Raw genomic sequence first — 21,633 nt, 5'->3', positions numbered from 1 at the left:
TAAATGAGTCTGACTCAGTTCAAATTAAACTTAATGCAAGCCGAGCCTATTATGAAGATATATGAGCCATTAGATTAAGACCTAATAGTTATATCTATACATATAAAACAAATTTTGAATTAATCGAGCCAGTTTATACTGAGGCTCAACTAGTAATTTGTTTCGACCCTTAGATTTAGCTAAAGCTTGGCACGTTTATATTCAAAGTTGAACCTAACCCGAGTGTTAGTTGAGCTGAGCTGTTTGACGACTCTAGTCTAATATAATTGTTCAATAATAACCAACAAGCTCTTAAATTACCATTTCTTTTTATATAACAATAATATACATATATATATATTTTGGATCACGAACCCACAAGTTATATAGACAGATAACAACAGACTAATTCTCCTTACTATATAACCCTTTGAAGAAATTAAAAGAGTCAACCCAAATCATACGTATACACAAATGCATGCAGTACTTTATTAATGGATAGACAACGTACTATAACGTAATACCAGCACTAAAAACGACAAATTCTTAGTAGATGATCCAGTAGTACTGATCCATTATTTTGACTAGTAGCTCTTGAAAAGTTCCAAGCAATGCTCCTGATCCAAGCTTCTGCTCCAGAACTTCTTGTAGTACTCGTCATAGGTGTAGCTCCTGTATATGGCCGGGGATCCCTCTCCGGTGAGCTTCTCTGCCGGAGTGATGAGTGCATTATTGCATGGACAAAGAAAGGACGCCACCGACATCCTCTCCGCCTTTGAATTCACTATTGCTCGGTGCCAAATGCTCTTGTATCTCCCATTGCTCAGTGCCTACGTACGTCCACAAAGTGATTCATCATGCCTATTCTCAACTCTTACTAGGCAAAAGCTTCACTTCAACAATATTAATTAAGGAAAGTTTTTAAACTAACTCACTATATATATTTTACTCGTATTTTATTATTGGAGCGTGAAATATAATGATTATCTTACATAAGTTTATACTCGAATTTACATTTAGTTACTAAACTGTGAATAGGCATGTTAACTATAAGATAAATATTGCTTAAAAAATATACTCTATCTGTGATAATATTTTATATATAACTTGTCACGCGACTGACCTTATGTATAATTTAATAAAGTAAAATATGTTTAAGTCATGTGTTTGGTTGTAAAATATATTTAAAAATGACTTAAATTAAGTAAACTTTATGTACAAACTAAATGCCACTTGAGACTAATTTCTAAGATATTTAAAAAAATTTTGAACAACATTTTCTAAAGGGTACTGTAGAGTTAAAGTCAAATTAACAGTAAGGGTGCCATTAAGAAAAATTTTAGACAAAAAAAAGAGTCTGATTACGTACAAATAGGTTAATTAAAATATGGGCGTCCATCAGAAAATCACTAAAATATAAGGTGTTACTCAAAACATTCGCCTACAACTAATACTCATTATATTATAGCACAACAATAGTTAATTAACAGTTACCTGTAGCTGGTCCCCTATGTTGATGATTAATGCATCTGGCTGGGGATCCACAGCTATCCATTCGGCTCCCCTGAGGACTTGCAACCCGGCCACCTGCTGGTCCGGCAAAAGAATGGTTAGGGCATTCGGGTCGGTGTGCGCCGGCAAGCCGTAGGTGAGCTCCGGCTCCGGGCACCGGGGGTAGTAGTTCACAGCCATATGCTGCTCTTGCTCATGACCCAGTGCATTCTCAAGGTAGTCTTCTTCTAACCCTAGGCTTAGAGATATTATCCCAAGAAGTTGGAAGCCAAGTTGACGAACTTCCTTGCAGTAAGTGCTCATGACTTCTCTGGTAGATCGAAAAAACAAAGGGTTAAATATATATTTTACCCTCTTATATTTATACTCAAAATTATTTTAATTTTCTAAACTTTAAAAAGTCTCAAATCAGTTTTTATACTTACGATTAAAATATCAAACCGTCAATTTTTCTATCAAAGTTAATAAAACGCACTCAAATGATCAAAATACATTTTCATATTTATTAGACAAATTAGGTGGGTTTTTGGTCTAATTTTTTTTTACTCTATATTTATCTTGTTCCTAGATGTGATTTATAACTATTAAACTTCACAAAAACTCAGATTTAATAAAATTTATTATATATTTGGCATAATACAGAAAGTAAGAGAAGAAAATATGTGGGCATTTTTTTAAAGAGAAAGAAATACTTATATATGAGTAGAAAGACAATTTTATTTTATAAAAAATTAAAAATGGAGGGAATTCAACACCCCATTCAATTTTTAAAATTTTTTAGGTATACTCCACTAATTTGTAAGTACAAGAACTAATTTAAGATCTGAAGTACAAAGAAGTAAAATAATTTTAAGCATAAGTACAGATAGGTAAAATGTATTTGACTCAAAACGAAATAAGAGTACGTGTATCATGCCCTTACTAATTTTATTTAGAAAAATTTCCTATTCTTTGTGTTTGATTAATTTCATAATGTCAAATGATTAGTTTTAGTCATCGATTACACATTGTTGTTAATTAATTGAGAAGTCTCTAGCTACTAATTGAAGATAATTAATAATGGATGAGGAAACTTCCATCCAACTTCCTAAGTCCAACCTTCATATAAAAGTCAATGGCTTATACTATCACCTCCACCAAAATATCGGTATATTGAATTGCAAAGTCTACTACTACTACCTTGCAAGAGGAAAAGAAAGAACAAAGAGAAAGAAGAAAAAACAAATTGAAATTACTTGAAAGAAGATGGATTGGAAGGCCAGCCGGGCATGTACTCCTCAAGAGGATAGCAATGGAGTCGGAGGTAGTCTCGCCAGTTGTGCACCGTCTCCTTCCTCACGTTAGAGCTCGTCGAGAGCCGCACCTTCTTCGCCGGGTCGTTCGAGTATAGCTTCGCCTTCTCCTCGTGAGGGAGGCGAAAGAACTCGGCGGCCACCTCCATCACCTTCTCCAGTAACTCCCTCGGTATACCATGATTCACAACCTATGCATGCATTCATTTTTATTTTATAGGTAGAAAGAAAGAAAGAAAGAAAGAAAGAGAGACTAGTAGATATAGATAGATGCATATGTAATAGATATGTACGTACTTGGAAGAAGCCATAGGATTGGCAAGCATGAGCAATTTGGGAAACTAATTGTTGCTTGTCGGATGAGATGAGGTCGACGATGGGGATGTCAGCGCCGGAGACCACTTCGGAGAGACGTGGCCTTTGAGATTCCGGCCGGACGTAGAATTCCGGGATACTCTCGTGGCGAGGAGCCGCGGAGAGGAGTTGGACAGCCATCACGCGGAGAAAGAGAGTACTGAGCGTGGAAGGGGCTTTATGTAAAGAGTTATACTATTCCCATACTGTCTGCTAGGAGTGCGGAATTCTAACGATCTATTATTATTTTTATATTTTATTAAAAAAAGTAAAAGAGAGAAATAAAATACGACTATTTTCCGTTTTATATAATTGTTACTTCTGATTAATTTTATTTAATATTATTTAATTTCAACTTGAATTATTTGTGTACATATTTTTTATGCTTTCTATATACACATAGGGATTCTCGAACTAAAAATAATCCATGTAAACTCTTAAATTCAGGAGTCCATGTAGTAAAAAATAAATTTTAAAATTTCAGGAGTAACTTCCGTAGTATGTGAAAAATGACCATTTTTATGGTGCTAAATATAATTAACCTTATTTTTATTACAAAATTTTTTAAAACTATTTATGATATGATGTTCAATTTTCAACAAATGACCGAGAATATTGTATAATGTGGGAGAAGATCAAATGATAAATTGAAGGATTTAATTTTCTTTTGATAATATTTCATTAGAAGAATATAGGGATCAAATAAGAAATAATCAAAGTAAATTACTGTATAGGTAAAACAATTGTAGGTGCAAAATAATTATAATACCCTTAAATATTTATTTTAGACTAAGATAAAATTAAATGGACGACTATTTTTATAGTTAAATGAGAGATATTTTAGGTATTTTATTTTGTATCTAAAAGTAATAAGATATTTTCTAATTTATTAACCGCTGTTAGGATTAATTACAGAAGTGTCAAGATGGTGGGATGTAAATAGTTTTTAAAAAAAGAGAGAGTATATTTAGAAAATGGTGACATAAGCGCGTTGACGTCTTTAGATGCGACGTGAAGTCGTCGACGACTGCTCGTGATTCGCATTGTCGTGTTTTAAAAAGAGCGTTTTTGACCAACTTATAATAAGGAAATGCTAAAATGTTTAACATCTTCATGTTATATATTAGATTCTGATATGATTAGCATTCTATGTGTAATAACTAAAAGAGAAATAAAGATAGACTTAGTTAAAACTATCACCTTTTTCATATGGAAAATAAATATATTAAATTAGTATTTTATTTCCTTAATTTACATATATAATCGTTGAATTTAGACATTTCTATTTAAAAATAAAATATTAATCTTATAAGTATTTTACTAATAGCTACAGTGAAATAAATCCCCTTTTAAAATAGACTAGTTTTAAAACTCTTTTAACGACAGTGCCGACATTGAGCATGCTAGATAATTAGCTTCTAGGTTTATATATATGCTTATAAATACTACATACATTTTTTAATAAGATGACATCATAATTTATTACCTTTTGATAGTTTACATCTTCATCTCATAATCATCCCTATCAACACACAAGATGATATTATATTATAAGTTTTTTTTTTTTTGAGAAGAAAGCTATATTCAACTGTGCCTATCCTACAGGTAAGGACGAGGCATCTGCAAAATAAGGTTACATAACTCGAGGGGGATAGAATCCAAAAGGTCCCAACCTAACCAGACTCGAACTACCCTTACCACGCTTGGCCGCCCAATTTGTGGTATTGTTACCATTGCATCTAACATGCATCGCACGGTAGTTTACAAAAGATCTAAGCAAGACTCTACACTTAGCAACTACTATCCTTAGCTACCAGGGGCAGCTGATGGCATTTCTTAGGATTCGAACTAACTCCAAGGAGTCAGTCTCAACCCTTACCCTATTGTAACCTATCGCAGTCAGCAACCCATGTTTTAAAGCCTTCCCTTCATCTCGCAACGCCGATTCTCCGGAAGTCGGATCCTAGGCCACCAGTAGCAGAGACCTATCTAAATCCTAAATCACTACTCCAGCACTACCTTGGCACTCATCGGGCGTGCAGGCTCCGTCCACATTCAGTTTGACCTAGCCATCCGTAGGGTGGACCATGAGGCCACACCGTGCCTGGTCAGCCTGACCCTCACGTTGGATTGCTCAACATAGTCCTTGGTTAGTTGCACCGCCTAGAGCACGATTGACCCCAGGTGACCTGTCGTTCCCCGGAACACTCTAGTGTTGAAGTGCTTCCACAGAATCTAGAGGGTGGTCGCCATAAGAGCCATGCATGCCACATGCTTCGTTCGATCATCATTCCAGGGTGTAGTTATCCACTCCATCGATAGTTTAGAGGACTAGTCATCACCCCACTCTTGGCTAGAAGCTAGCAACCCCATACCTCTTTCGCGAACCTACAGGTGAAGAAGAGGTGCTCGATGGTTTCTCTATGGAGACCACAGAAGTTGCAATTGTCGTCCGGCCCTACCCAAATGGTATGCAAGTGGGCTCGCATCAGAAGCCTACCCTAGAGGAGCCTCCAGGCGAACAACCTCGCCCTCGGTGCCACTGACAGGCGCCAAAGGGTCCGCCACCCCTCCCAACCCCCTTGGTTGCGTGGGTGGAGGAAGGCATAGATGGCTTTGGCCTTCGGCTCACCGGCTCTATCCGACCACCAGACCTAGTAGTCGACTCGGCCTCCTTGGTTAGCTCAGTGGCACTAATCTCGTAAGCTAGGTTGATTTCTAGCATCCCTCATGAGCCGTTCTGTCTGTTGCCGAGAGCCCTCAATTAGCTCCATGAACATCAGTGCCTCATCCAGAAGCCTTGGGTGTATAGGCCGCGATTGATGGTTCTAGGGCACCACTGAGAGCCACGGTTCTGTGGTGGCCTTCGTCCGTTTGCCATCACCTATCAGCTTACAACACCCCGGTCGGATGTTGGTTGCTATGGTGACCGGAGCTCTCCAAACCCAAGATGCCTTCATCAGGATACAGGGGTCCCACGGGTTGAGACTCCCGTATTTAGCCTTGAGGATTTTCACCCAAGGGCAGTCTGCATGGTTCAGAACCTTGAAAACTAGCTTTCCAAGCAGCGTCGCTCACTCCGTCTTCATCTTCCTAATGGCTAGGCCACCCTCCACTTTAGTGTTGGTCACTGTGTCCTAATTGAGGAGGTGGAGGCTGTGACTAGCACCATTATTCCAAGAAGCACTCGGGCCAGCTTGTCAATTGCCTCCAGCATATTATTTGGCAGCCAGGTATAGCCAATCCAATAAGTTGGGATGGCCATGACCGTGGGTTTAGCAGGGTGAACTTGTTGGTGGTAGAGAGCACCCCACATTTCCACCCGGCGAGTTTCTGACTGACCTGGTCCACCAAAGGCCTATGCTCTCGTACTTTAACTCTACAATCCGAGATAATCACCCCGAGGTCGGTGAAGGGGAAGGTCGCAAATTGGATACCCAGTCGGGCACTGACTTGAGTTTCGACCTCCTTGTCTACCCACCGAGGGAGAAGAAGCGCATATTTCTCTCGGTTAACCTTTTGGTTGGCATTTGCCTCATTGGCTTGTGCTGTGATGAGAAGGTCGTCGGCGTATAGGAGGTGATTAAGCTTCACGTCTTCCACACGGAAACCCGTTAGCTGGCCGTGAGCCTCCCTCTCATTAAGCATGCTAGAGAGATTTTGGGCGACTAGTATGAAGAAGTAGGAGGAGAATGGAGCCCCCTGTCGGAGCCCCGAAATGGGTGCAGCCAGGGAGACGGAGAGCCATTAATAACAAACGCAAACGAAGCGAAGAAGATGCAACTATATTATACGTGTTTATAGAATGTGTGTAAAGTATTTAGAAATATAGCATTACTCCAAGCTGATCATTTGGACTATAGGAATTTAATAGAATCAGGTACCCGGCCAATTCAAACTGAATTCAAGCTAAACTTATGTCATCACTGTAGTCCCATGGTCAAGTCTTATTATTTATGACAAAAGTTATATATAAATTGGTATTTATATTTAATAAATTTTTTGCTGAAACGTTGTATGCACATAGGATTGGCGGGGTTATCAGACATACGTATTTATGTATTAGGAATGGCTAACATTTTTGCTTGACTTATAATTATCCTATAAATTTATGATTATATATATATATATATATATAAAAGACATTGAAACTTAATGTTATTGAACTTGTTAGAGATGGAATTACACTGAGATGCATCATTGATGATTAGAGATAAGGACTAAAGATCCATTATTGGAGAATATCGGCCTTGATCCTCATGATTCTTAACTTCCGTATAAGAATTCATTGTTGGCCGTCCAGCAGAAAGGTTATACCGAGTCGTAACTTGAGTACACAGAGAAAGCATTTCTTTTTTCCTTCCTTTAGGGAATTTAGTCGGAGTTATTATCTAGACTAGTTGATAAATAGATATCTACAAATATTACAAGTGTTGAGGAGAAGAATTGACTAAGATATAAATTATTTCTTTAATGCCATGCGTCTAAATTTTATATACTAACGTGTTGTTTTAATTACTAGTTCTTGTGCATGCATTGATTGATTGATTGGAGGTGCCTTGAGCATAGTTTGAGTCAGAGTCTTGCAAGTATTCATTTGTTACTAATTTTTATCCCTTTAGATAGGGGTTGTAATTTTGGACTCTATATTTCTGAACACTTTAAACGAGTTTAAATTTAATATAATCTAATTAAAAAACTCGATTACTAAAAGAACCTCTCGTTTATATGGGATAATCTTTATAACTCAAATTAATAACTTAAATAACTCATTTATTAAATAAGTTATTAAAAATGACTCATATCATCTATTTAATAACTAAACATTATTTGTATTGATTGAGACACTTTTGGTACATGATGAACCAACTGTCCCCTTCGATACGTGGACGGATTGTGTGGTTGATACAATTAAATGTAACGTGGTTTTCGGTGTAAGACTAGTCTTTTTTATTATTATCATTATTATTAATTTTCTTATTTCTGTCGACATGCATATATATATATATATATATAAAGACTATTATTTCTTGTTGACTTGCATCTAACCAAGTCATAAATTATATTAAAAGTCGATGTCATTGCAGTATAACCAGGTCTTGATTTGACCACAGTCGTTGCCCTTGCGCGTAGATGAGTTATAATCGATGATCAATTGGATGAATGTGACAGACGTGACAAAGAGGTCATATATAATATATCAGGCGGTAATTGTTAATTTGATAATAAACTCTTGCTTAGGCCATCGTTGGGATTATTTTAGAAGGAAGAATTAACCATCACATAATAATCACTTCTTCAACATGATATTTTTATATAGTCAACCAAAACAATTAATTAACGTTCTATTAAATGAGATTTATAGTTGGGAAGCACTGCAGGCAAAGATTTCAAATTTACTTGGTTGAGAATCACAGTCAACGTACTAAACTTGTGACCTAATTTGTCTTCTCACTGCCGTGATAATAGACCTTTAAAACCTAGCTTTGCTGTTCTGTTGTATTATATAGACATTCTATGTTAGATTAAGAGAGAGTTGTCTGCTTCTTTTACATCATTGTTGACATCAGCACATGTAGTTGTTGATCTCATTGTTGGAACTTCTGATATGTTTCTTTCTCCATACCCCAGTTAGGTACAAAATTGTAGGTAGGATTTGACTATATAGTCCTATATAGTTGCCCAAATCAAGATAGTTTTTCTTTCAGTCCCAGAGTTTGTGATCAACATAGTTAATTCTTGAAATTAATTTCCTAAGTTCTTTTCTAAGTGAGGCTCCTAGCTCAAGATGTATATGCTTTGTCATCGTAAATAGTAAATCATATAAACATGAGAAACAGTTAATGTATTTTAACTCCCCATAACATTCACTTATGATTTGAATCTTCTGAGTTTTTAATTATCTGATATGCTCTACCTGCCATTGATGAAGTCTAAACTTCAGAAAGAACCAAGTCAGCTGCAGTAGATACTACACAAAATGGTTCAACTGTTCAAGTACGTAGCATAGATGTTTGCAGACTAGAGCTAGACAAACAAAGAAATAGGGCACAGCACACACAGTAGTTTAGAGTAGAAGTACTTGATGAGCCATTCACAGCATAAGCACATACAATTATTTGACTGCTTGATTTGTTATGGATGGATCAAAGAACCCAGCCAAGCATGAAATTATTCTCTCCTCCGCTGCTTCTAGGAATAGATGCTTCAGGTGGAACAAATTGATGATAGCTACATAGGAAACAAAATTATTGGTAAGCAATTTACCCTTGCATACATGAAAACTATCAATCTTATATAAAACCTAATTTTTTTTTCCTTCTTTTTTTCTTTTATCACGGCAAAACTACGCAGTAAATTCTATTAATGTTAACCATAACTGTCTCAATATGTACTAGTAGAATATATTCAAGAATAGAAAGTTTACCCAATTTGCAGAGTGGGTTCGCAGTCCATGACGCTGGATTGAGAGGTTTGAACACAGAATGTACCTCCACTCATGATGGCATCAGAAGCCCATGATCCTTGAAGGGCTCTAAAACTGCCACCTTCTGTCTCAAGCTGGAATGATGAAGAAGAACAAGATGAATTCAAAAGGTAAAAGATTATATCAAGGTTTGTTGGTTTACCCACTACCTTATTTCTCAGCTGCTTATTTACTTCTCCAAGTTGACGCTCCTGCAATTGCAATGGAAAATATACAAAGTGAGTATATTTTGTTGGAATATTACGCAATTAAGTCAAGAAGATAACAGTCAGTGTAAACATGAAATGTAAACCACCAAATGGGCTTAAATTTGTTGGAATATTAAGTTAGCCCATTTAATTAGTTAATTAAATTAATTGGCTAGTGTTGACTCTTAATTTATGTCTTTAAATTATAGTAATCTTTTGAGTTATCTGGATATTGAAAATTAAAGAGTTATGTAGTATAACTAAGAGTAATGTAAAATAACTAAACGTTAAATAGTATAATTAAGAGTTATGTAAATCACTATATATATGTCATCTTATCTTATGTAATTGTAAGCAAGTAAAGTAAGTTTAAAGTTTTTATCCAGCTCTTTTTTTTATAGTTTTGTATCGCCTCTCTTAACAAAATTTACAGTTTACAAGCAGAATGAAATTGTATATAACCAAATGCATAAAATTACATTCAATCTTATCGAACGACTATAGTAACAAAAGATCCTATCAACCTAAAACTAGTGTAAATTCAAATAAACTAAAAAGAAAACGATAAAAGTCTCACTTTCTTACGAAGTTCCTCCATCTGATCCATCATTATCTGTGTCTGCAAGTTGACAGAAAACAATCATTACAACATGAAATGAAATAAACACTAAATCCAGAAAAAATTTCATGATATTAAGGATAGCTAGCATAGGACCCCCTATGCAGAATTGACCTTTTATTCTTTTAATTGACGGGGTCTGTGTCTGGGTCTAGTCAAGGCCCGTATATTGCAGTGTGTTTTGACCCAAGACCAAGCATTCAAATCTACTTCCTTTTAAGTAGATCCAGAATACTCTTTAGTTGGCTTAGGTTCAATATCTCTAACTGTTTCTTTCAGTGGTTGACGCTTCCTGCTATTCTTTTTCTGTGTTGATATCATTATTAAGGGGTCCTTAACATATACAGCTAAGCTTTAATAGTAACTATTTGGGATTTGTCATATAGATTTTTTTTAATACAACTCTATCATGGACAAGAACCTCGATCGTCACTATGTGATAAGCTTGCTCACAATTTCCTACTGTTTTAGGACCCTCAATCAAGTTTTGCACAACTTATGAGCTCCTATTCTTTTATATATGCACTTCTATTTTTGAGTAAATTCACTCATTCACCTCAAAATCTTAGATATATATATGTTGTTTTCTGGTTGGCAAACATATAGAACTGAGAGCCTCTTGTCTAGTTAACTATAGAATTGATACCATCAAAGAGGCATAATAGCCGTTGAAATTTTTTCCCCTCATGAACCTAGGAAATTGCTCACTATTTCTATTACAGTATTTCTTTACAAAGAGTAGTATGCAACGGCAAACAAGAGACCTTATTTTCTCAGTACTCTAACCATTTTTTCCCTCACCCTTCTTTGGTTTCATTGCAGTGCAAGGAACTCCATGTTTTTTAAAGAAAAGAATTTTATGTGATAGTATCTTGAAAAGAAGAAGAAGAAGAATGATTCATTTGAAAGCAGCTAAACTCAAAAGTAGTCTCCAACTTAATGGTACGGTTTTTAGACTATGGAAAATAACTTAAGAGGAAAAGATGAAGAAATTAAGGATAATGAGAGAAATTAAGCACCTTTCTCTGTCTGGCCTGTGCTAGAGCAGATTCGAGCTGTCGCTCCAGTTGTTGCAACTCTTTGATACTCAATGGTCCAAGATCCTCGCCAAGCAATTGCCTATTATCAATCGTGAACATGGAAGTTAGATAAAGATTTAAAACAATGAGAGCATTTTAATATATATATATATATATATATATATATATATATATAAACTATGGGTAGTTAAAATGTATGCCACTCGTTCTAATTATTATCATTTCAGGTGAAAATGAACCTCTGAGAGCGCTGTAGAGACTCAAACTTCGCCTTCAACCTACACATTTCTTGGTACCAGCTCTACATTGGAAACAAAAAGGATTTTAAAAGAATTAACAAGGAATGCTTGCCATCCTCTTTCTTGAATTCTTACTCTGCAAACCTGAGTCTCACGATCAGCAGCATTAGAATCTTGGGAGTTGTAACAGCAACGTTGGTATCGCTCTAATGTCTTACTAGTACTACAGAAATGGAAGCAGGAATATCTTAGTTTGTTTTCCATTAGCAATTGTTACTCCATAAAAGGCTACAGACTGCATAATGCATAAGATGGTTAGTCGCATTTACCAGAAATGAACAGATTTTGATGGTCAATAATAAATAATTGAACCAAGTTAAACAACATTTGAATAATTGATATTATGTTTCTCTAGTGCATGCATGTGGGCTATATATAATGCTGTGTGTTTCGGTTTTATTCTTGATTTCTGATTTCAAGTGAAAGAGAAGATGAAATTACTAGTGTATATATCATGTAGAAAATAACAAATATCTAACTAACAATTCACTGTCTTCAAGAAAAATCAAAATGAAAACCATAAAAGAACATTAAAATGTTAGTAGGATCTCGTTTCAAGTGAATAATCCAATTAAAAACAATAAGAAATTATAACAAGTTCAGTTTGCTGGTGAATACTAAGGTTGTTCCGTTCTGAAGGTCATATTCAACTGAAACAATGAAAATAGTTTATTCACAAGGTTTTGTTGATAAAGTATTAAAATCAAGATATTGATGGAATTATTTGCTGTTCCCGTATAAATTTTCTTATTTTATAAGAGAAGCACATACTAGTTTTGTTAAATATAAAAATATAACATCTAATAAATATATTACATTAGCCGGTGAGTTAACATGATATTATAACAGAAGTTCTGAATTCGAATCCTGTTAAACCCATATTTCATTAAAACAATAAAGTGAATATAAAATCTAACAAAAATGAATAACTTTCTGGAGAAGAGTAAAAGGAGATACCAAAATTCGAGGAGATAGAAGAGATGTAGAAAGATAAAAGTATTTATTCGATATGTAGACTGAAGTGCCATACCTTCTATCTAATCAGAAACAATTTTAGGCATCCTTGACCAAATATATCATACTCCTCATCAGGTGCAAAACTCTTAACAAGCGACAAGAAAGTTTAGGCAGTACAGGAGAGCAGTTTGATGGTAATTGATTAGGATAATATTCGGAATTTTCTCTCCAAATTATGGGCTAATATTTAATTGACTAGAATTATTCAAGCAAGAATGTTATTGCATTATCATAGATTTTGATAGCCAAAAAGAGGAAATCTGATTTCTAAAATTAAGCTGGTGAAGAAGTTAAAGGTGGGGACCTTCATGCACGTAATTATACTTGAAACATGCATGGACATGAAGATTCTTTAAACTCTAACTTGAAAAATGCATGGACATGAAGACTGTTTAAAGTTTCATTCCATCAAGTGACCTGGTCTACTTCCGAGATCATTATATTATCAATTTATAGATGGTAAAACTTCGACTTATCAAGCAAGGGATATAATACACTACCAGCAGGAAAAAAAAAGTTGCAATTGTTTGTATTTAAACGACTTAATTACTTAGACACATTTTGAGTTGATTGGATACGTATATTATCTATTAGTCATAAGAACAATATTATTGAGACTATAGACCATACAAATCAGTTGCCTAACGAAAAAAATTATTTTAAGATCTGGTTCAGACTAGGTCTTCCCAGCAGTTTGACAAGCAATGCAGATTAAATCTCAAAAATCCTTCTTTGAGTGAATTAGCTCCGATACCGAAAGATTGGCAGCAGGTAGATAGAAGCCAAAAATATGTTCTCATTTTTGGTCTTCTTGATTCTATCTTTTGCTTTAAGCGATCAATCAGTCATAAATGCTCATAATAAGACTGAGATATTGAGATATCATGATGAAAAAGAAAAAGAAATTGTTTATACTTAAAAACATGTAGACATTCCATAATTGGTAAAATATAACTTCAAAGTTAGTTCTTGAAAGGTCTTCCTGCACTCGAAATTAAAATTTATGTAGATAATGCAACTATATAGACAAGTAAAACATACACTTGACTAGTAAAATGAATAAATATCGATCATTTTCCTCTTAGAAAAGACAGAGACAAGTAATTCATGACCTAACCTACAAACAAAACTGTTGCTGACAAATCTAATTTTTAGAATAAAAAACTCAACGTCTTGTCGTGTGCTCTTTCTATCTGAAGAGTATCTATCATCTTGATGATATTCTTCTAATACGCGACATGAACCAAAGAATCAAAAGTTTATACTAGATAAATGCACAATAAGCTAAATACAAAGACAAGTTACACCTGTTAAGTTCTGACTACTGTATTAACAGAAAAAAAAAAGTGCAGTTCTTTCCATAAGCTGAGTTGAAATTGCAATTTTATCCTTCATAGGTTATAAAGTATGCTACAAAATTCAGAAGGTCGAAGAATAATTTGTGTTTTTTTTTTCATTAAAATGCCTCTTTCTTTTTCTTTGTCACATATTCTCATGTGCCGACCTTATATTTTTTACATATCTTTTAAACTACTTGGCATGGATGACATAAAAGGTAGCATATGCTCCACTAAGACTCTTATACTGTGAAATAAATTCTACCATGTGAAACACACCAGATCTAATTAAACTGCTATACTAGATGAGCTTCCACCTAGCTACTGCAGATAGCATATTATGAAAAAAAGTTATGAAAATGTTAGAATATGAAAAATATGAAAACTATCGTTTTCTAAGAACTTAAACTTTTAGAGGAGTTGATGAGTTAACATGATATTAGTACAAAAAATTATTTGTTCAAATCCTGTTAGACCCTTCTGTCATTTAAATGATAAAATTTTCAACTATTTAAATTAACTCCAATTTTTAGGCCAATCAAAATGTCTTAACCTAAAAGAATGAGAGTATTAAAATATAAAATATAAAAATTATTATTTTTCAACAGCTTAATATTTTAGAGCAGTTCTTGAGTTAACACGAAAGACTGAACACAATCAAAGTATAAACTGTTATCAGCAATAGTTAATGAAAGAATTCCATTTCATGCCACCATGAAATATTTAATATGCATGGCAAGTGGAAAGAAGAAAAAAGGCACTGTAGAAATGAAGGTATACAATTTACAATTTCATAAATGTCCTTCATTGATCTTAGATGGGAAGTTAAAGGATAAAGGAGGATTATAGTCACAATGAAGAGAAAACTCGTATGACATCGGATATTTTGTTTAACAGTTACTATTTTAAATGCTCATAAGAGTTTCTCAGAAAGTTCCTTTTTGTGTGCAACTTTAGTGTATGCATGTGAGCTTTCAACATCATATAGTATACCATTGTATAATTATGTTGTACACGAGATTTGGAAATTCCTCCTTTTTGCTACATAAGATGATGATGAACCATTGATATTTATTCTGTTATGTAATTATATATAATCACACAGAAGGAAAGACACATCATCTGTATATGCTAATTATCAAGAAAAGCTCTTCCCACTAGTATCAAAACAAAACATGTCTAATAATTTCTGTCAAATACTCCTATGCATTTGAATATTTCAAATATGCAGTAAGAGAAAAAAAAATGAGAATACAAAGCAGTAGTTTTTATCTAAATGGACATTTAATTTGTTTCAATGTATACTAATTTTTAATATAATTTAGATTTTCTAATTAAATTCCTGTGATAAGAAAAAAAACCATATTTTTGGCATCCCCAACCTATTATTATTGCTTCCTGGATCCTTCAAATATAGTTGACAGAGGATTCTTCCATGCTTTAATAAAACACCATTGTTGTCGAAGAACATGTATGTCTTAAAAGACATATATTACTTATTTGAACATAGTGTAAGCTACAACCTTATTATGTTATTTGACTCTTGGAAAATGAAATATTAATAGCACACAATGCTCCAACAAATTCTAAAAATAAGTTGATTATTATTTCTTTTGGTTGACAAAAGTGAAAACTAAACAGTACTGTTCTATATATACAGTGTCGTTGATATTTAAATCCAAAAACAATCGTATGTTATGAGCCCCTTTTAGCTATCTGAGTACTATCCGTTCGACATAAGTTGGTCACTTCTTAGACTAACTCTTTGTTTAATTTTAAAATCATTATATATGTCATAGTTACATCTCCTACCATACCATTATATATTATTTGGTTTTAATTTTTCTGCTTGTTATATATGCATTCTGTTCTATTATAAAACATAATTCACTCAACATTTAGCTTGTAAACAATGATGTCATATGTTCTTGCATGTTATATAAACTACAAAGTGTGTAAACACGTACTTTATAACAGCAAACATTACTGTTCACAAAATGATATTGTCAAAGTCTGGACTGCACCCACTAACGACAACAATTTCCTTTCAGTAGTATATCAGTAAGTGAAATAAGCTCGACATACAAAAATAAAAATGCATCGAAGACATATAATTGCCAATCCAGTGACAAGAAATTGCTCAGATCAAGATAATGCATGAATTTCATCCCAGGATTGCCCTAAAGCATGCATTAGCAATAAAAATATAAGAATGAAACTTGAACAGTTTTTAGTACTTATTTTCTTTGTTGTCATAGGCGATTTTATCGTGATAGAAAATTTTTCACATTGCCACTCAACTACTTCTGCTTGAGATCAGTTAATCTTACATGAATTAGCAGTTCTGCCAGTTTCCCAATCTGAGTGGCTTTCTCATCAAAAGACAAAAATATATGAATAACCCACATTAGAGAAACTTATTAAGAATAAATGCAGTCTTGGTTTACATAGTATCAACTGTTATTATGAATATATATTTTGAGTGCTTCTTTTAAATATTCATGAATTTTAAAAATACTACCGCAGGGGCTTCTGGGGAACTTGAAGATTACCTCTTACCAAATATAATGAAATATTTTCCCAAGAAAAAGGTACAGAGAAAGACAAATATGTTTATGTATTAAAGTAAATCTCTATATAGTGAAAGACTCTTATAAATGGCATAAATTAAACTTACAAACAACCTACCGTAAGAAAGTTAAAGAAAAAATACCTTGCGCTACTTGATATCGAATAAACAAAATAAAAGCTCAGTGACTGTGAAAATAAACTTCATCTGAATGTATAGGTAATCAACAACAAGGAGCACAAGTCCTCCTTGCTTTACCTTTTAAGTTCTTCCAGATAATATATATATATAATAAAAAATATACCAGAAATAATACACTCTGAAACTTAACTAAGCTCCAAAATCAATTAACACCATGAGTCTATGCATATTTTTGTTTTCGAAATGGTTGCCAGAAAAGGCAACTGATCCTATTTGCTTTGAGATACCAAGAAAAGAAACCTGAAGAGCTACTCCTTTAACCGACGGAGTAAAGGGAGTAGCCACTGCCTGCATCCAATATCCCGCTAAAACTGAAGAGAGTAGATTGATCTATATCCGGGTCCGGTTCAAACCATCTCGAATATAGTAATAGTAAACAAATATAAAACCGAGATCTGACTGGCTACTGTGTGACAAAGACAAATGGTAAGCCACAACTGGCCTGAAACGATTCAAACACCAAATGGACAAAAATAGAAAGAACAGCTCCTCCTTTTTTCTCTCGCAAACCTCACGTTGCTACCACCAAGAAAGACTTAGGGTTTAGAGATTTGGAGGTAAGAAAGATTCCAGATCCAGATGGGAGCACACACGGACGCCTAACCAGTGAGAGAGCGATCAAGAAAAGAGCTAAAGAAACCAAGGAAAGAGTTGGTAGATGATACCATAAGCGAGGCCAGAGAAGAGAGTAGTAGTAAGCAGTAGTAGCAGATCTCTTCCTTTCCTTTTCTTTCAAGAAAAGCTTAGCATATAAACGGCAAAGAGATGGAGGAAAAAGATCTTTAGGTATCAGATCGATCTACGCATATTAATGGTACAAATGGAAACCTAATACAAATTTAGAGGGGGGGGGGGGGGGGGGGGGTTTCTTACCCAGCGCTGCCAAACTCGTAGAGCTTCCCGCGGCTGGAGAAGATGATGAGCGCGATCTCGGCGTCGCAGAGGACGGAGAGCTCGTACGCCTTCTTGAGCAGCCCGTTCCGCCGCTTCGAAAAGGTCACCTGCCGGTTGATCTTGTTCTCAATCCTCTTCAGCTCAACTCTCCCTCTCCCCATCTCTCTCTCTAGATCTAGTTACCTCTCCCTCTGTCTCTCTCTGACTCCTTGGAGGATGGGGAGAATATAATGATGGGAAGAAGGGAAAGGAAGGAAAGAGGAGACGAGAGGAGAGAGAAAAAGATCAGAAGCGTAGTACTGTTCCGCTTTCTCTCTCTAAAGATCTCAGCTTTCTCTCCTTGTTCTCTTCCTCTTTGGCCTTTGCATATATAAGTTATATATATATATATATATATAAATATATCTTTTATAACCCCTTGTGACAAATAACGGAGAATAAGGGGGGTAGAATAAGAGCTGGGTTATTACCCCTACTATATCCTAGGACAGTAAAGAGAGGGGATCACCGCTACGTGTCGGTCGACATGCGTGACTTATCTTGTCTAGAGTTACATCTAACCGTCCATTTTCCGAAGCCAAAACCTTAACTCCCGTCACAGATGTCGTCACCTCGTCTCCTCCTAATTCCTTGGTAAACGATCCAAATCTCTAACTCGCCGCGCTAGGATAAGGTTATCCTAGCCGTAGGATCGCGTACTTGCCCCCTCGTCAAACCTTCTCCCTTTTACTGGTCGCCCAAACCTGTCCTGCTCCCGCCACGTGGCCCCGCGTACCACTATTGGCAGAGGGCATTCACGAGTCCGAACCACCCTCCAAACCCGCCCCCATTTATGTCACCTCAGAGTGGGGGCCCACTGGCTAAACTTTTATACATAATATTAAATAAATAAAAAAGATAAAAAGAAAAGAAGAAGAAGGAATTCCTCTTAGATTTTGCCATGAACTCATTAAAGCATGCAAGCCATAAAGATTTTGCACATTTTGCATTCCATTCCATTTGGACTCAGTTCCTTGTAGCAGAGTGCATGTCATATATTTCTCTCTCTCTCTCTCTCTCTCTCTCTCTCTCTCCTCTCTCTTGCAGATAATACATACATATATATATTTCTAGTTCAGCAAAGTTTCCTCAACCATCTGAGCTCACATTGGAACACCCAACTCTTAGAAAGAATGAACAAATGGAGTAAGGTTAGCATTACATAGAGGTATATAGGAAGAAGGGAATAAAAGGAAGGGCTCCCCCTCTCTCTCTCTCCACAAAGCATGCACTAGTCTCTATTAATGCAATTGTATTGGGTAAAGAGGGAAACATTTCATCATCTCTCCTCCAGGAGTCAGGACCACCCTATAAGTATATAACCCTCTCAAATCTTTTATATATATATATATATATATATATATATATATATATATATATGCAGAAGTAATAAAAATCATAAGAAGAGATGCATGGTGCAATTTGTTTATTTCATGTTAGAGCTTAATTGGGTCATGCATATGGCCTACTGTGCCTATATATATGTGTGTGTGTGTGACAGAACCTTCAAGAGAATATTTGTGAAGGTGGTGGTAGATAGATATCTCTATCAGCTTGCTTTTCATACTGGGATTGAACAGCTAGAGGTGATCAGATTCCCTCAACTGAGAGAGAGAGAGAGAGAGATACATTACCTATGACCTCTTTGCTACAAGCACATGCAATAGCATAGTTTAGTACTGTTCAAATTAGCAACAACTGTTAGAAGTAGGCAGTAAGGTCTTTCCTATACTTTTGAAAGACATCTAGTTGTATTCCAGTGGTAAGGTATGGACAAGGCTGCGAAGCTCATACTCTGAATTCAATTTCTCCTTATAGCAAGCTATGTTAGATACATACGCTCCATGCATAAATATATATATTTGTAGAGAGAGAATGGATCTGACTTCTAAGTCTCGAGCCCCGAGCTTAACTACATAAATGAGATATAAGTCAATTATTATACATTGATATGATAGTTGAATGAATGAAGCATGCACCTGACACTTATACCAAGTGATACAAAGTATCAATAAATCCACATTAAGCTAAGCAAATAAGATTAAGATATTGGCTGGCTCCATGATGGACAGCTAATGCCTTCATGGCCATACTTCTGTAATATCTACATCACAACTGTTCCATTAGAACGGATTCTTCATAGGAAGGTCAATGTCATGCAAAGCTTATGCTTTTCTATGTATGCATAGAGGACATGAACATGCATGCATTACCAATCATGAACCTTGCTAGTGTTCCCCGGTCATTTTTTTTTCTTGTTTTCAGAAAAAAAGAAAAGAAATTGTCTTGCCTTTTTTACTGAGGAAGAGTTATATTGTCTTATAAATTATAATAGGAATCGTGAACTCAACCTTCTAATCTCTTTGTGTCCTACTTGATGGAGAGTTTGGATCGGTTACATATTTATAGGGTTACTAATAAGTATCCTAACCCATCAAAGAAATCCATCCAAACTCCAGTTTGAACTCAGAAAAAGTTTTATATGTGATTATATTAGACCACTTAAAAGAGATTATATGAATCTTAGTTAATTTTGGATGTTATTTATTTCCTAGTAATAATTTTAATTCAAAGTATTAGAAACATAGAATTAATATGAAAACTATCGTTCTCTAACTGTTTAATCGGTGAATTCATATGGTGTTAGAGTATAGGTTATGAGTTTGAATCCAACTTAAACTCATTTGTTGCTTAAAATATAAAATCTTACACCCATTAAAATAAAAACCAATGTTCTTAACTGAAGCTTTTAGACTAGTTTGTTGAATCACAATGAGTATATGTATATATATCATGCTAATTCATGAAACTGTCTTCTTTGATAACTCATAGTTTGTATACTATGACCTATATATGTTAATTTGTATCATTTATGAAGGTGATAATAAATTCCAATCTCTTTTGACCACTTCAATGCGCACAGGGATATACCGAGTCTCCTTCCAAAGAAATAGAAATCTCCATGGGGGACACCAACGAGAAGGCAGTGAGGGTAATAAAATAAGTTTGTGTTCTTTCTGGATTTGGTGTGCAATTCCTAGTACAAAATGTAATGGCATACCCTTTTGAAGCAAGCATCACACCAGTGACTGGATGCTAGTTTGCTTTTGTGGCCAGTGTTCGTCCAACATTGATGATGATGATGAAGCGTCTTCCTCACGAGGACAAACCTGATGAGACATCTCTTTATAGAGCAGGCACTACTCCTCCCACCGTCGTGGGAGGTGTTTGGCGGGATTCCGGTGTGTGGGCCTATCCATGTGGGTCGATTCTAATCATATTCAGAAGAAAATAAAGAGAGCCATAGAATTTGAGAAAGTACAGACAGAGCTATCAGATGCTCATGATTAACGCATTGACACATATTTAATCGACCTGCAAGAAGAATATTACTATGCACTCTTCGTAGAACTATATTAGTAGAGGTCATTAGAAGTTCATGTCTTTTTAATTTTAATCCATAGCAAGTAGATAAATCCTTTAGAAGGTTGGTTTCAATCTAGATGTTAAAAGCCCCAAGTAATTTGCATGGTCTTTGGTAATCCAGACCATTTGATTGTCTAAAATAAAGGTTTCTTTTCCCCAAATCAGGAGCCCAATGACTTACCATACTAGGTTAGACAAAAAAATTAATCTATATATCAACACTCATAAGAACGAAAGAGCATGTAGCACAGTAGACTAAATTAAAGTTACTTGACTTGAACTGCCTATAATATTTATTTCCTGTCAAAAACGAAAGAACTTACGTTATGTATTGTCAAAGTTACACATTAACTGATCAAAGTGTCAGAGGCACCCATCTC

The 21,633-nt window shown here is 35.1% G+C and overlaps 2 protein-coding genes across 3 annotated transcripts; both read right to left on the bottom strand.

Annotated features, from left to right (window-relative positions):
• Positions 1–446: 446 nt before the first annotated feature.
• Positions 447–3,328, bottom strand: LOC140765285 (flavanone 3-dioxygenase 2-like). The gene is made up of 4 exons (XM_073104285.1): positions 3,081–3,328; positions 2,727–2,974; positions 1,474–1,801; positions 447–809 (listed from the first exon to the last, which is right to left on the bottom strand). Exons 1-4 carry the CDS (start codon positions 3,276–3,278, stop codon positions 564–566), a joined length of 1,020 nt encoding a protein of 339 aa, XP_072960386.1. The 5' UTR covers positions 3,279–3,328; the 3' UTR covers positions 447–563.
• Positions 3,329–9,080: 5,752 nt separating this feature from the next.
• Positions 9,081–18,132, bottom strand: LOC140764224 (MADS-box transcription factor 6-like). Of its 2 annotated transcripts, none has more exons than XM_073102674.1 (8): positions 17,768–18,132; positions 11,846–11,933; positions 11,711–11,772; positions 11,451–11,550; positions 10,390–10,431; positions 9,774–9,815; positions 9,565–9,698; positions 9,081–9,368 (listed from the first exon to the last, which is right to left on the bottom strand). In XM_073102674.1, exons 1-8 carry the CDS (start codon positions 17,947–17,949, stop codon positions 9,284–9,286), a joined length of 735 nt encoding a protein of 244 aa, XP_072958775.1. In that variant the 5' UTR covers positions 17,950–18,132; the 3' UTR covers positions 9,081–9,283. The 2 variants fall into 2 exon arrangements, with proteins under 2 accessions (XP_072958775.1, XP_072958776.1); XM_073102675.1 differs by having other exon boundaries at positions 11,855–11,933.
• Between the last annotated feature and the right edge of the window lie 3,501 nt (positions 18,133–21,633).

Source organism: Typha angustifolia, chromosome 8 (assembly GCF_048772165.1).
Source record: "Typha angustifolia cultivar Huaian chromosome 8, ASM4877216v1, whole genome shotgun sequence".
In the NCBI taxonomy this organism is placed as follows: Eukaryota; Viridiplantae; Streptophyta; class Magnoliopsida; order Poales; family Typhaceae; genus Typha; species Typha angustifolia.
The sequence above is the reverse complement of the archived record's forward strand: the minus strand, read 5'-3'. Positions and strand labels throughout refer to the sequence as shown.